The sequence below is a fragment of the Ambystoma mexicanum genome, chromosome 9 (genome assembly GCF_040938575.1).
Source record: "Ambystoma mexicanum isolate Mex_15411 chromosome 9, UKY_AmexF1_1, whole genome shotgun sequence".
NCBI lineage: Eukaryota > Metazoa > Chordata > Amphibia > Caudata > Ambystomatidae > Ambystoma > Ambystoma mexicanum.
Genome location: NC_090931.1, coordinates 513629130 through 513645470, shown reverse-complemented (window position 1 = coordinate 513645470; position 16341 = coordinate 513629130). Strand labels below are relative to the sequence as shown.

General features: G+C 44.7%; 1 protein-coding gene across 4 annotated transcripts in view; it reads right to left on the bottom strand.

The window, feature by feature from the left end:
- Window positions 1-16341, bottom strand: part of CLUH (clustered mitochondria homolog) — a 2231193-nt gene that overhangs the window by 1427248 nt on the left and 787604 nt on the right. For all 4 annotated transcript variants that reach the window (XM_069615061.1, XM_069615063.1, XM_069615062.1 and 1 more), the window contains exon 7: window positions 6893-7018. In XM_069615061.1, coding sequence (XP_069471162.1) covers window positions 6893-7018 — 126 coding nt within the window. The remainder of the gene's footprint in view (window positions 1-6892; window positions 7019-16341) is intronic.

Genomic DNA, 16341 nt, shown 5'->3' with positions numbered 1-16341 from the left:
CTGGGCTGCCTGGGTGAAATTGGGCGCTTGCAGGCTGTGTCCGGAGCAAGGCTAGGCACCCAGAGTGCAACAGCCAATCAGGGGTGAGGGGGGCGGGCTCAGAGGCGGGATGTGGATTCGGGGCAGATGGGGGAGATGCACTGCACGCGGGCGCTAGGGGACCCAACAAACTTTAAAAATATATGGAAACAAGGCCCGGGAGGGTCCTTGTGCTAACCACACTCACCTGGGCTGCCTGGGTGAAAGAGGTAGACAGAGGCTCTGGCAAAAACTTGTGGCCTATGGATGCCGGATAGACATTTAGCATTTCCTGAAACTACTATATGGCAATACCATCGTACAGGTAAGGCTGGAGTGCGGGGGATCAGTGACATGTCCTGTACTGATCACCACTGGGATCAGGCAGGGCTGCCTCCTGGCCCCCCCCTGCTCTTCAACTTGTACTTAGCAGATCTACCGAAGTGTTCAAATGCTGTCCCGAATTATTCACTTAAGATTGATGCCGTGTCATATGCTGATGATCTTGTGATTCTCGACCACACGTTCTCTGGATTGTAAAATCTGCCAGTGAACTGTGGCGGTATGCGGTCCAGATTATGCCGTTTACAAGTGGGAGGATCCCAAGATCAAAATTGCTGGTCTCTGGTGGAGCGGTTGAGTATACCAACTGCTACAAGTATTTGGGAATTGAAATTGGTGTGAGGCAGGGTTTTTCTGACTGTACCTGCTAGGCGGAGAAAGGTGACAAAGTTAACAGTGAAAAATGAAAAAATGTACAAAACGTATGGAGGGGGGGGCGGGGGGATTCCCTAGAGGATACGATTTGTCTTTTTAAGCAATGTCTTTGCCTTGCCATTTTGTACGGCTTGGAGAGCATGTCCTTGTTTGATATGACATGGCTACGGTCGAGGGCCGTCTCTGGAAAACTATGTTGGGTTCACCACGGTGTGTTCCCATGGAGATATTGTGACTCAAACTGGGTCTCGTGTCCATGGAGGCCACTGTTCTGTTAAAGCAGGGTTTAATATACATTAAGGCTTTGCCAAACCCGAAGTGCCCTTTGCTGTGCTCACTAGGACTGCAAATAAAACTGAGGGTTTAGGCCAATTTTACCGTAAACAAATGGTCGCAATGACCATTTGTTCTAAAAATGCTACCACCAAAGGTTCGAACCTTTGGTGGTAGTGGTAGCATTGTAAAAAAAAAAAAAAAAAAAAAAAAAAAAAACGGGGGCTGCGGTAGGGTGACCAGATTTTCAAAGCAAAAAACCGGGACGGCCAACAACATAAGAGGGACTACCCCATCGCAGCCCACCAATTACCGCTCCTCCCCCACAACCACCCCAACCACATTTCCACCACTTCTCCTTTCTATAAACTGTTATATAATCTCATTTGTGCAGTTTTGTCTGTGAATCGTGGCATGTTAATTCAAAACGAGCGTTAGCTCTAATTGATAAAACATGGATAGCTGTACAAAAATGTCCAAGTCAGTGTCTGTGGCACAGTCAGTAAGTGTTGTGACTGGTACCGGAGTGGTTGGGGGTTCGAGCTAAACCTCCAAGTTAAACATTCTGATAGTGTTGTGAAAAATAATTACGGTTTTAATTACCGTAGCCCCCCAAACATGCAAACCCCGGACGGGGTTTCAAAAATGAAAAAACTTCCAGGACCCCGGGGTGGAGGGTGATTTCCCCGGACTGTCCCGCGTCTGGTCACCCTAGGCTGCGGGGGTGTCTCCCGCATCGCCCCGCACACTATACTTTATGGTATAATGAGCGGGGGCTGCGGGGGACACCCCCGCAGCCTTCTGTTTAAAAAAAAAAAAGAAAAAGGACCCTGCAGCGCCGGTTCCCGATCACGGAAGTAAAAGGGAACTGGCGCTACAGGAACCCAGCGTGAAGACAAGGTAAGTGCGGTTTGCGCTGAGGGTGTGGGGTGTTATAGGTGTGTTGTGTGTGCGTGAGAATGTATGTGTGTTCGCATGAGAAAGGTGCAAACTTTTGGTAGTTCGCACCCATAGCTCTCAACCATTTGTCTTGCAAAGGCGGGTGAAATCACCCGATTTTGTTTCTGGCGGGTGAGACGCCCATTGGAATGAATGGGCGTGCAGGAGGCCTGGCGGGTGAGTCAGCCCTTTGCAAGGCGGGTGACACCCGCCAAAAGCGGGTGAGTTGAGAGCTATGCGCACCTTTCTCATGCGAACGATTTGCCCGCGGTACTTTCAGCCGCGGGCAAATCACTCGGATTAGAAATTGAGTGGGAGTGAAGCAGCTTACATCAAGTCTATAGTAACATTTTTTTAAGACTATAGGTTGCCAACCTCATTGGGAAGCCCATTTTTACGAATAAAAAAAGGTTTTTAAGCGCAAGTGATTAAATTGGATTTGTGTCGCACCTTTGACCACTTGGCAACATTGAAATCCTATTCACAGGTTGCATTAATTACATACCAATATAAAAAGCCCCAAGCGAATTTGCGATTAAGGCTTTCCCTATGGGTGCGCAGGTTTATACTTTTGATGTGAATAAATCGATTGTTATTAACTACAATTGGCACTGCGGTGAATTTACCACCTGATGCAAGAAGCCGTCGCCTATGTCAGAAGCAGCATATACATGAAACTGCTAAAAATGTGATAACGGAATGCTGTGCAATGGGTGCCGTTTATGTACGCCATTTGGGAACCTATGTGCACACCTTAGATTCAATTAAAGCCCCCTCCTTTTTGGGCTCAATGCATAAACTCCAACAATAATACACTGCATCTCAGACTTTACAAGGTCTGGCTGAATGCGACTCCTAATTTGGTTTAGAACGGTTCAAGCGCATTCATGTTTTATTTAAACACGCATTTTATATACTTTTTAAGATTTCAGGAAATTTTACGGAACATAAATGTATACATATTAACAGGGTTCGAATTTAAGATTCAGTAAGCGGAAGCTAAAGCCAACTTGTGGGTGTCAGGCATCACCCAGTAGGCAGGAGCTACTGCTGGAGAACCAGGAGCGAGTCCCCAGCATACTGCAAATCCAACTTCAACATGAGATGTACACTAACATTTTTCCATTGTGCACGAGTATGTTTAAATGTGTACTATATCTGTCCTAATTCTTCTATATTAACATTCTCAAATACTCAAAGTTAATGTCACATTTGCATGTTTGTTACACACCAATTTGCCTGGGGAGCCAAAAGTACCTCCTGATAGCTGTTGCTTTCTAGTTAACCAGGCTCTCCTAGGCTAGAAGCAGGAGCTAAATAGCTCCCAGCTCCCATCAATTTTGAACACCGTATTAATGTAACCCTGTAACCATATCCTAAACTGGGTTGCGTCTAGGAACCTCACAATTGACAATATTGACACTTCCCTGTGTATTTGGTCCGACCATTTTACAGTCAGTATTTCGCTAAAACTCTCCACTCCTCTGATCAGTTCCTCCAACCCGGTGAAATCCATCACTGGGCACAACTTTAAAAATGTTTGCCCCTCTCACCTGCAGCATTGTTTGGATACCATCATGTCCCACTCACTCCCGAGGATACATGGACAAAATATTGTCAACCTTCAAAGATACTTTCAGAAAGATGCTGGATAACATCGCCCCTGAGAAATCCAAACTAGTCAGAGATAACCCAAGACAGCAGAAATGTTACACCCCTGAGCTCAAGGCACTAAAAAAAGAAGAAAAGAATGCTGGAACAACGATGGATAAAGCACCCATCGGATGCTACTCAAACGGAGTGGAAACAACAGGATAAAATATATAGACTACTTATTGTGGAGACGAAGAAAAACTAATGCCCAGATCTAAACTACTTCCAACTCAACGGGCAAACTATTTGAGTCAAAGCCCTTGAAAAACCAAAAGTCTGAGGTCCCTTTCAGAGCTAGAGACCAAGACTGCTCTCGAACCACCGACAGTCAGGTAGCAGGGATCCCTCTCGACCAGAGAGATAAAGTTAGTGTCACGGAGGGGTTCTCGTTCTCTCCCATCTTACTGGAAGCCACAACCAATATGTTGTCTTCAATGCACCCAACTTCCTGCGCCTTCAACCACCTGCCCCTAAACTAATACTCTAGCATCAAGATCTGTTCGCACCTTTTCTCACACAATTTATAAATGCCTTGTTCAGAGACAAACAATGTTCAAATGGGACTTAAAGTCACTGTCACACTGATCATTAAGGAACCAAACCTGGACCCTACGGACCCTTGTAATCTTAGGCCCATCACAAACCGTCCATTTCATGCCTTCAAAGAATGAAACAAAAACCTCCACAGCCGACAATCAGGTTTCCGACCCTCTTTTAGCACAGAGAAGGCACTGGTGGACCTCCAATCCCAACCGCTGACAATTCTGGAGAAAGGGGAAGGCCGGAATGTTAATTCTTTTAGTTTGTCGGCAGCATTCGATCTCGTGGACCACGAGCCTCTGCTCCAGTACCTATGACATCAGGGTTCCTGCTCCACAGCCGCTGCAAATTGGATCCAGTGTTTCCTGTCCAAATGTGAATCCAAGATCCACTGGGGCACAGCCTTCTCCCCACCTCCATCAAAGAGTATGGTGTTCCTCAAAGTTCTTCCATCATCCCTCTTCTATTCAACTTGTACATTAGATCTTTATGTACCCTTCTAGAAGAGCTTGGCCTGTTTTTTACCAACTGGCCCGATGACACGCAGTTGGTCATCAAGCTGTCCACGGACCATGCCATTGACTCAGGGATCCTAGACAACATATATAATGACATTCAGAGATGGGTGTCCACAAATGGGCTCTGTCTCAACGGAAATAAAACTGAGATTTTGGTCTTTGGTTCTCCCCAGGCCCTATCCAAACTTGACCCATCATATGATCACTTCGTGAGTCAAGGTAACATCGTTAAGACTTACTCAAAGGTTAAAACCCTCAGTGTTTTTCTGGAGGCTTCGTTAAACCCAGACACCCATGTGCAATACCTCCGTAGGACATTTAACTACCACCTTAGACTTGTGAGATCCATTCGCCCTTTTCTTAACAAACAGAATGTGGTTACTGTAGCACGTGCTACGATATCGTAGCGCACTACTTGGCGGAGCCCCAAAATCCAACATTCGTGCCATTCAGGTCATCCAAAACTATGCGGTCCGCATTGCATTGGAAATCCCTAGGAGATCCCATATTTCCAACTTCAGAAGAAACCTACACTGGCTTATGGTGCAGAAACGCATCCATTTTAAAATTGGTATGCTAATACACCATTCTCTCTTCAGCAAAGCCTCTGAATACATCAAAGACCAGATCCCCCTTTACCAACCCAAGAGGACCTTGCGTTCCTCTTCCCACATACAGCTGCAAGCAGTGCAGTACTCAAGATCTAGAGGTCTGGGCAGATCTTTTACAGCCATCACTTCCTCCTTTTGGAATACTCTATCAGTGACTATCCCAGCTATGGAAAATGAACGGTTATTCAAGCAAGCACTGAAAACACATCTTTTTGGATAATTTTTCCCTCTCTGCTCTCCCCCCAAAGCTTTACTGTGGATTCACTTAATGTATATCTATTGTCCCATCTTATTTGTATGTCTTGGTGTGTTTTTGTGGCATCCGGATGCCTGCGGGCTGTCGGCACGGTATAAGCAAATACATTTAAAAAATAAAAATAATGTTAGGAAAATTGATGTTCGATACTTTTATGATTATTAATTAAGGTGGATTGTGCATAAATGAATGAAATTGTATAATGTATTACTATTGTGATTTATGTATGTGAAAAGTCTTGATGAACTATACTATAATAAATAAAAAATACAACCTGGCAGAGGGACATAATAAAATGGGTCACCATGGAAGAGGCATTATTAGCATAATATAAGGTGAGAGAGAAAGGGGTGAATGGGGCAACATTTGGGCACAGATTATCATTTCCCCTCAGCTGATGAGGACTACATAACTAATCTGGATATGGGATGATTGGGCTTATAACCAGACATAAGGAGGTGAGGCAAGTAGGTGAGAATATACATCCTGTAAGTGGGGTTTATACAGAAGTGTCCTTGATTAAATGTAAAGGGGCACTCTCTTGGGGAAACCCCAAACGTACCCCGACCATAAACTGTAGAAGACAGGGTTATAGCTTAGCTGTAATGTGTGCGATTGTGGATATCTCCTGTGGCAGTATGGGAACACACCATTCCAAATTAGCGGTACGCCTATTGCTTTCTGTAGCATTAACATATATCAAAGTTTGATGTGAAATGTGCGTATTCTAAATGAATACTACAAGGACTTGTGTGTTTCCAGGAGCTGACTTTTGTACCCAGATTGGCAAGATTAACTGATGCAGTTTCCTGTTTTTTATTATTTATGTGGTAATCTAACAAAATATTGTTGTAAAAAGTATTAATCATAAAAAACAAAAATAAACAAAATCCTTGCATGACAGTGGGTTTTGGAGTTGAGGGGGTTTAATCAAGGGGCATTTTTATCTATCATTATTTGACTCAAGTCTCGAGGGTTTAGGTTGTAAACACCTTGCAGACATCAAATGTGAGACACCACTTGTCAGGCACGAGAGAACAAATAAATCATGGCTTTCAGTTGCCATGGAACCTTAATGGAAAAGAACAAAAAAGCAATTCACATTTGAACCAGGGGGCCTAGTTGTAAACTTCAACCAATACACCATCAATGAAACCGAAGGGTTTATGATCAAATCTATATAGCCAAACGTAGCCACAAGATGAGCAGCAAAAGCAGAATCCAGTGATCCAATGCTTTCACAATCCAACACTCATGGTTCAGAGAAGGTATTGCACTGAATGCACTCCCATCATATAAGGGGTAAGAACCGCTTGGGCCCAATCAATTTGACACAATGAAACAAAGAATCAGAATCTTAGTGTTACCTTTTCTTCTGGAGGGCAGCAAAGTTTCTTTTGAATGTTGGACTGATCTGGTTCAATAGCTCCACCAGAGAGTGACAGAGAAAGCTAGGATTGGTAGGTTTGGGATTAAAGTGATACGCAGTGGATCTGTAAAACAATAAAGATCAAATTACAAACTATTAAGATAATCACAACATAAAAACAATCAATTACCAACAGCATTCTGTCTCGAATAGTCTTCCTATATGTGTATATGGGGAGTCGAGCTTACTTTGAGTGGGTCAATTGCACCCAAAAATAACAAAATTAACTAACGCCTTTGCTAATGCATTTGGCAAAGAGTGCATTCAAAAAGGTTGTAAACGGGTCAATCATATAGCCCAGGATGCAAAATTTCAAGTTGCAAGCTACTAGCCAGCCATAAAAAGTCACGACTGACCTCGAATATCTACATACAAACAGCACAACATTTCTTACTCATCACAAATCTATTATCACTAGCCAATGGCTAGAGCACATTTTGCGCCCAGGCATAACCAATATACCCAATGGAGAACCAGGTGTCAAACTAACATCTGTAGTTACTGGTACAGTCCTCACATAAGTACTGTTCATCATTCCACACATGGTCATGGTATTCTTTCTTTTAAAATGAGTTATTGGATAAACAAGTCAACCTATAACACCTTCTTAAGTGTTGAAAATACAAAACCTATTTTATTTTTACAACTTTCCATTTTAAGCTTAAGCAGGATATCCTGGATGCAGTGTTCCACACTAACATTTGTGTTCTGCTCACTACAATCATCTGCCTGTTTTGACTCTGGTTTTAACGTAATGAGCCCTACAAGGCTGCTACTTGGAGTTTTACAAAATTCTTCAGGGTTATCCACCTTAACTGATTCACGTTTCCTATTTTATTGCTGCTTTCATGGACTATGTGGCTCAACCACCCCGCGCCCCCCCTCCCCAGAGGTCCAGAGAAGCAAATTGCTCCGAGTGGAACATCACAATTTTAAGAACTGCATCAATAATGCAAAAAATAGTATTTTTCTGAACATTTTCTCTGTTAAGAATATTCCATAGATACTGGAGAGGATTTTTTCAGAACTTTGAAATACCCCATCTACTAGTCACCTGATGTCACCACCACTGCTATGTGTCTATCTGATGGAGTTATCAGTTTTGATTACCATGGCATCTTTGGGTGGTCCCCATGGAAACATATTTCCCTCATAAGACAATGATGTAGACTTTAATATACGTACTGTTGTGTCTCGTTTTTGCCAAATTACAGAAAATCAACTTGTGGAGGTTATGGCTTCTAGGAGGCCTACAGGTTCATCTCAGGACCCCTAACTTACTCACTTGTTTAAGGAAGAACAAAATTATTTTTCCTGATTTATGTGCCATTATAAATGCAGTTTTCTGAAGTACATGTTCTAGTTGAATTTAGATCAATATTTGCGGTCCCTTTATTGAACGTCCCCCCCACCTTCACATGGATGAACCCCATATTTCTGCCTTACCACTATGCTTCCCTACTGCGCAAGCTGGTGGACTGTTGTGTCAGCTCAGCTCCCCCATTCTAGAGGATCTAGCTCATGGATGATGGGCAGGTTGGGTTCAGACCTGGTCAAAGCGCAGTTTGTGGATGTGGCGGCTAGGGATCTCAGGAGGCTGGTCAAAGGGGCGTTGTAGGGGCACTTACACTTGTAAACCTTTCGGCTGCTTTCGACTCTGATCATTGCAACCTCCTGAGTCAACTCGATTCTATGGGGATTCAGGATGATGCTTTGTCTTGGCTGCAGTCCTTTTTAACAGGATAGTTGCACAGTAGCCGACCCTCCCTTTCAAATTAAAAACAGTTCTAGTTGATTGTGGAGCTCGCCAGTGATCCCTTTGAGCCCCTTTATTTATTCTACATCTACTGCCTCTTGTTGATCAGTAATCACGGTCTGATGTTCTACATGTATGCTGACAATACCCTGAAATGTTATTTGAGTGACAACACAGGAACCACACTGGAGGGTTTCAGAAGCTGTGTGCAGGCTGTTGGAAGCTGGATGAATAACAGTCATAAGTGCAATCTTTGTAAGCCAAAAATCCTGCTCTGTAATACATCCAGACTAAATAGGCCTTCACAGGACCCAAAGGCAGGAGAAATAGTTATGTATGGCCACCATCATTCGGCCATTGTCCTCTACCTCTACTCAAGTTTGTAATCTAGGCCTTCTTTTTGACTTTTCTAGCTTTCTTTCACACAACACATTAGTCAGATTTCCAAAATAGGTTTTTATCCATCTTCGGTCCCTGTGTAGAATTTAGGATTAATTGCCATTCCTCACAGCGTCCAACTCGTTAATTTGTTTATTTCAAGTATTTTGGAACAATGCCATATTCTTGGATCTTTCAACATCTACTTTGCACAGACTAGAGATCACCCAAAATGCCACAGCACGCAATTTGCTTTGAGTGGGGTTTAAAAAACATTTCTCCGGGTTGCAGGCTCTACATTGGTGGCCTGATCGGGAAAGAGTGATTTTTAAGAGACAGTGCATGGTTTACAAAGTATCTATGCAGGGTCATGGATTCTTGGAAAACAGTCTCTCCATACTGACCAGCAAGCGCACTCGGACAATGTGCTAAGCTCATTTTGCGATTCTGTAGATCATATCAAGTTGGGGTGGGAGGTCCTTCTTGATGCAGGCTGCCACACCTGAAACACACCAACACTAAAGTCAGGATTAACCAGAGAACATCTGGCTTTTAAGTGTAAACTTAAAACTCATCTATTTCTACGGCAAGTCACATTTGCAAGTCAAGTCTGTTGCTGTTTTTTTTCTCCACTTGGAGGTCGGAGTCTCAGTGCCACGATGCTTCTTGAGGCGAACGTTCCCTTTACAAAACTTTTAACCTAATTTAGTAATGCAATTTTCTGTAAGTTGGTAAGGAAAACGTTCTAAATGCGGTTTTTCCATCCACTTCAATACGACCCGCAGCAGGACTATACAATGATTTGGACTTGATTTTTAGCATTGAGGGCTTTTTATACGTTACTCATTTGCTTAATTTATTTTGTTATGAGGTACTGATCCAATCTTAAAGATACCATTATACAGAGACCCAGTCCCACGTTTAAGTGTATTGTGTACTGCCTGCCTTAAGAAGAGCAATGAATGCAAACCTTGATTTCCCATTGTATTTGGAATATAGGTATTTTTCTAATAGTAAATAAAGACAGTGGCAGGCTGTTGGAAAGTAGTTACTACTCCCCGCCCCCCATTTCTGGGTGCCCTTCTGTGCACCTCTATTTTTATAACACACTGCAGCATTTTGTGCACTACACACAGTGCCCAAAGTGGCTGGCGATGTTGTTTAAGCTGTGACTTTGTGCTTCACATTTGTCGCCGGTCAGGAGGACAAGGAATCGGGTCTTCATTTGAACTCAAACTTTATTTAAAGAAAGAGAGAAAATGCCTGACTTTCGCTAAGTTATGGGATTTCCCAACCTAACCAAACTAACTAGTGTGCTCGTCAGTGAGTCCCAAAAGAAAGATCTGTCCAGTACAAAACGAATCTATGCTTACCCTATCACTAACAAAATAACTAAGGCACGGGAGAATGACTCCCTTCTCCTGTATGCTGAACTATGCAACAGTTCACTTTAATAAATTAGTCGAAGATACTTCTTGGTGCCTATTTTTATCAAATCATCTAGTTCATCAATGGGGTTCTCCCACTTTTCTCTCAGACCTTGTACACTTGCTGCTTTGTTGAAAAAAAGAGAAACAAAAGGGAACCAAGAGACTCTAATAAACAAAATCAATTAACCTGAGACACTCAATTTGGTAAGTGGTCTGGGAGCCGCTATCGGACTTCTCCATCGACTGACTCATGTTCACGCCACCACTTCGAGTTAACTAGCTCGCGATAGACTTCGGTCTTCGAATTACACACGTTCGCTTTTCCTACGGGGTCGGGTCAGACGCCAGTTTTCTTCACGACTTGAAAACTGTGCATCCTTCTCTCCACCAGCTTCACTCGCACAGCTGATTTCAAACTCATGGGCTTCTCTCTCTCCCAGGACTACTGCTTCATCAATGACGCTGCCTTGGGACTTCCCTTGTGCAACGTCAAAGTCCTTCTTCTGTGTTCTATTAGCAATCGATATTACTCCATTGGTTTTCTTCGTCTCAGTACCAGTGGAGTACTGTTTTTCAGATTTCTTCACAGATTCTATATGGCAATAACAAATATCAACTTGTTCTGCATGGCTTCTTCCCGTAGTCGGAACTATCAATGGATTGTGAGTTAGTGACTTAGGGAGTTCCTCTTCGGAACGGGAGTCCGTGTCCCTCCCAGTGAGGTCCCACTTGCCTCTACCACTAAGGAGGGTATTGTGTAACAGGCTCACCTCCCTAGCCCCATAGGAAAAGGCTCCCCCCCTGGGGAGAAGTCACCAATTCCCACGATACTTCACACACTGTCCTTCTGGCTATCTTCCCAACATGCCTGGGTAGGATGTGGCTAGATATGGACATCTTTTGTTTGCTTGGAATGGGTTCCGATTGGGTATAGTAGAGCCCCTGCAATATACAAACTGGACCCTAGGCCATGAATGTACCAAAGCTGGCTGTCCAGGTGTGGACAGTTGTCCAGAGATTAGGATGTAGCAGGTGCTCCGATAGATGGTCTGCGGCCCCCAGCACAGGAATTTGTACATTAGGAGAGGATCTGGAGGCATTCTTCAGTTGAGCACTGGAGACATGGATCCAAAAGACGCCATGAGACATAAGAGAGGTGCTGCTGGCATCATCTGTCAGGCCACACATCACAAGGCGCGATTCTGCCCTCTATTTAACAGTGAAGACCTTCCATTGAACTGGTTGACCTATCCAGTTCTGAGTCCAGCAGAGGTGAGGTTGTCCACCTGTAGCTGGCAACGATCCTCGGATGTTGGGACTTTTCCTATCGTCTGGACATGGTGGTGTGAAACTTGCAAAGCATCCACGTCATGGGCCATGGACATCGCTGCTCTCTCTACCAAGAAGAGGAGACTTGCTTTAGCCCTCTGTCTTTGTATCAACAGTCCCTGTAAGGGGTCACTCCAATTGCTTGCGTCCAAGGTGTCCAGTGGGTCCTCCATCATCATGGGAGTCATCAAAAAAGTCCTCCTTGAGCTACAGCCAAATCCAGACCAGTGATGATCCATTCAATTATGTTGCGGACAGAGACTGGAACCACCATTTCGCAAGACCCAGCTGTCACAGTTGTCAACGAAGAACACACTGTACCCTTTATGTCTGGACTACCAATGCTGAAACCTAAGGGGAAAGCACTTTACCCAAACAGCCCTGACTTACCTCAGCTGGTTTTTCATCTTGATCGGGATTGGAGTGTTTGGGTTGCTTACCTGTTATGACAGAATGGGGCCCTTAAACTAAGCTTTTTCTTTGCTGGTTTTCCTGGATCTTTGACTTAATTTTTGTGGCCCGAGAGCCTTCTACAGATGTCTCCTGTAACTGTAATCATGTTGTGATGTGCTGCCTTAGTAGGCCATATGGCTACCAGGGGAGGGGTGCTTTTCAAGCATTCGGATTTGATCCCAGGGGGATTCTAACAGCCTAGAAGCATGTTGGGGGGTAGGCTGGTGGCAGCTGTACCTTACATTTGGGCTTCACAAAGGGAAGCCACTTTAACTGCATTAATAGTCCAATGTCCAAGTAGGGTTACTAACAGACTTTTGAAGCCCTGTCCCAGATGCATTTTCATTTAGGCCACCACTTTTTTTTGTTGGAACCTTGAGGTATGACAAATTGGCAGTGGTGCTGAAGTGGGCTCTCTTTAAGGCCAGCCCTGCACCCTCCAGGGAGTGGTTAAAAAAGGCCTAGCCTGGCTATCTGCCCCAGCTCAGACTGATACACATCCTGTTTAAGTGTATTTTAGTGTTTGGCATTTTATAGGGACAGTCTGATTAGCTGGCCACCAAAGTCTGCGTGTTTGCCTGGTGTATGATTGGAGGGCTGGCTTAGGCCAGCCAGAGTGTATGCATTTATCTAGGGGAGACCCTTTCCATTCCACGGATACTGACCTGAATTGCTGTAGCATTGCCAAAAAGATGAGCCGCTGCTTCTGAGGACCATGTTTGGCCAAAATGGCTGGACTCATGCCCCTTTGTCATTGCACCTGGGTTCTTCTTTGGCTGCTGGAATGCCTTGTTGGGCTGCTCCTTGTAAGTCTTGTTGGCTGTACTGTGCATCCTGTGCTAGGACCGTTTTTTGGTAGTTGCTGTGCTGCTTCCATGGTAAATCCACCTAGACCAAGAGTCTTGAAGTAGGGTCTTGAGGTGGGGCTTCCTTCTCATAAAACAATGGGGGTTAACCATTGCTAAGCCTCACCTCCGTTTGGGGTTTCTCCCATCAATTACGCATATCGTGAGACCAGTGATCGTTTGCTAGCTGCCCAGTCTTGCCCCTTTAGCACTATGGATCTCTTTGGTAGGGTGCCTCCATCTTCCTGATGCCTTCCACGTTGTTGCTTCTGGTCCTGGTTGGCGAGTTCTCTTCCTGGGAACATGCATCATTCTTTTTTTCGTCTATCTGCATCATAACCTTACGAGGGCTCAAGATTCTGGGTACCAGCTCTTTATCCCAGTTCAGGGTTTAAGTCACAGGGTCACAGAGCCTTCTCCCATTCCTATAAAAGAAGTTATGTTTGAATTGGCTTCTCCCACCATTGCTGAACCAAATGTCCTATAATTGGGGCTCTAAATACCTGTCCCTGGATGCTGATATTTTTCAGGCCCCCATCTATCGAAGGTCGCCATTGACTTCCTTTGGCCATAAACCTGCTTGACAACCTGAGCTCGTCAATGGTGTCTCCTCAGTGTTCTCTGGGGTTTGAAGCTTCTTTGGCAGCACCAGTGAGGTAGAACTGAGACTTATTTTAATCTACAACTACGTTTGCCCATCATCTTTGCCCCCTTTATTACTATGGTGAAACCTTTAAGCACCTGTGAAGGGAATAGGTAGGGTACTTTACTGACTTGACATTTTCTGTGGGCCCCGGGGGTCCCTCATTGTCCGAGATTTTTGCAGAACCGTCTGGTGAGGGCTGTGTAATAATCTAACATAATGGCAGAACAGTGTGCCACCAAAGGAAAGACCAGCCTCTCCAATGGTTGCTGTAGCATAGCCATAGGCTTTACTCAGGAAGAAAGAAAGCCATCAGGGAAGAAGAGTTAAAAGTCACCATAAAAGAGAACACCACATCACTATACTTAAGAAAATACACTTCTATTTTCTTGGTCACGCATATATGTAGGAGATGAAAATAAGCAATAAGAAAAACAGAACACGCAGCAAAACATAGTGCAATCACAAAAACAGCAAATTGTCAGTTAAGATCAAACCTATTATTGACCCCAAAATGTGAGCCCCATACCTGGTTGTAGACCTTTTTTTTTTTAAAGATGTGTTTATTAATATTTAGTTATAAACGACAGTGATTTCCTCCTAACCCCTGCCCACTGCCTCACCCTACCCTCCCCCCTACCCAGAGCTGCTCACCCCCCAGCACACAAATAGTAGAACTTTGTCCCCAACATCTTGACCAAGGCGGCAACATCAGACAATGTCCAAGATCCGTAGGTTTTGCGGGCACATTTGAAGCCGGTAGTCCTCCCGCAGGTACATCAGCACCAATCCCCAATCCTTCCCGAATTTGACCAAGTCCCCCTGAATGCTGTGCTAAAATGTGCCATATCTTAGAGAACCACTCTTGAGATGTGTGTGTCAATGTTTCCCCCCGCCATAGAGCTAGCTTGTAAACCACCATCCCCGGCGATGGGTCCAAATTCAACACTGTTCCCAAAAGCGGGGTATACCAGGACAGGACCACCAAATATGTGCCCATTCACCACGCCCCTTGCTATATCTCCAGCAGTCCGGAGAAGCCTCTGGGTACATGACCCATAACCTCTTCGTGGTGCAGTGCCATTGGGTGAGACCCCTCTACCACGCTTCTCTCAACTGTATAGACCAATTAAGGCTTGGAAATCTTGCTCCACAGAAATTCCCATTCCTCCTACGTAATTTGCTGTCACACCGTTCTCTTCCACTTGCTCATGTAAGGCCAAGACGTCCTCATTGCCCCCTCAGCTATTATCGCGTATCAAGCTGAAATTAGGTGCTTGTCCCCCAGAGTTGGATGTAATGTATTTTTCAAATGAGGTGAATTGTCCACTTGCAGCTTGTATGTTGAGGGGGTGGGGGTCTACATCACCCAGTGCCTGAGCTGATAGTATCGGAACCTGTCTCCCTCGGAGAGACCGAAGGACTGCTTACACTGCTCGAAGGATTTGATGTCTTGGCCTTGTTTAATATATCTGAGTCTCTTACACCCTGATGCTTTCCATTTCCCAAACGCCCCTACATCCATCCCCGGAGTGAATTGTAGGTTCCCAAATCGAGGCATGAACGGGCCCGGTAGTGTTGATATCCCCTCAGTGCAGTGATCTGGGATGCCTGCATACTAGCTGGTCGATCCCCCTTTGCTAGCCATAGCACTCCTTCCAGTGGGGGCCCCAACCAGCGCTTTGTCCATGCCCACCCATAATTTACTGTCATCCCGTCAGCCACTTCTTCAGTACCCGTAGTTGGGCAGCCTGATAATATTGTCTAAAGTCTGGTACCGCCTCCCCCCACTCCCTTACTCCGCAGTGCCATCAGTACCCGTAGGGCCACCCTCGGTTTTTTATTACTCCATAAGAAAGTGGATAGAAGCCATTCGAGCGATCTAAAGTATCTCCTGGGAAGAGAAATTGGTAGGTTCTGAAAGTAGCAGAGGAAGTGCGGGAAAGTCAACATTCTGATTGAGGCCATCCGCCCCATCCAAGATATATGCAGAGGGTTCCCAAGCGTCAGGTTCTTTTTTAAGAGTACTGAGTAGTTTAGGGTAGTTTGCTTCATACAGTTTGTCTAAGTATTGCGTTATATGGACCCCCCGGGTATTTAATTTTTTCTTCGCCCATTGGAACGGGGAACGCCCTTGCTCATCTTCCAGGGCCCCCGCAGCAACGCGAGGTTCAGCACCTCCGATTTGTGCACATTCATTTTTAGCCCAGATACTTCCCTGTTGGGTAACATTTTCATATCAATGATACATTTTCCTCACCCGTGTCAACCCCAGAACATTTTGCTTCGACTAGGTAACTATATCACCTTGTCCCTAGGTGAAGGGGAATCGTTTTCCCCCTCTCACCTAGTCTTACTCTTTATGGTTGGCCTTTTTTTGTTACTCCGTCGTGTATGGTTGATGTTATAGTTTCCTACAAATTTTGGGCTAAGGCTGGGTTGCCCCTATGGGCTCCCCAGTTAATTTCTCCTTCATGTACGTGGGTGTACTACAGGTCCCAAGTAGTAAAGAGGGAATTTCAACCCCCCCTTACATTTTATATAGCGAGCCAG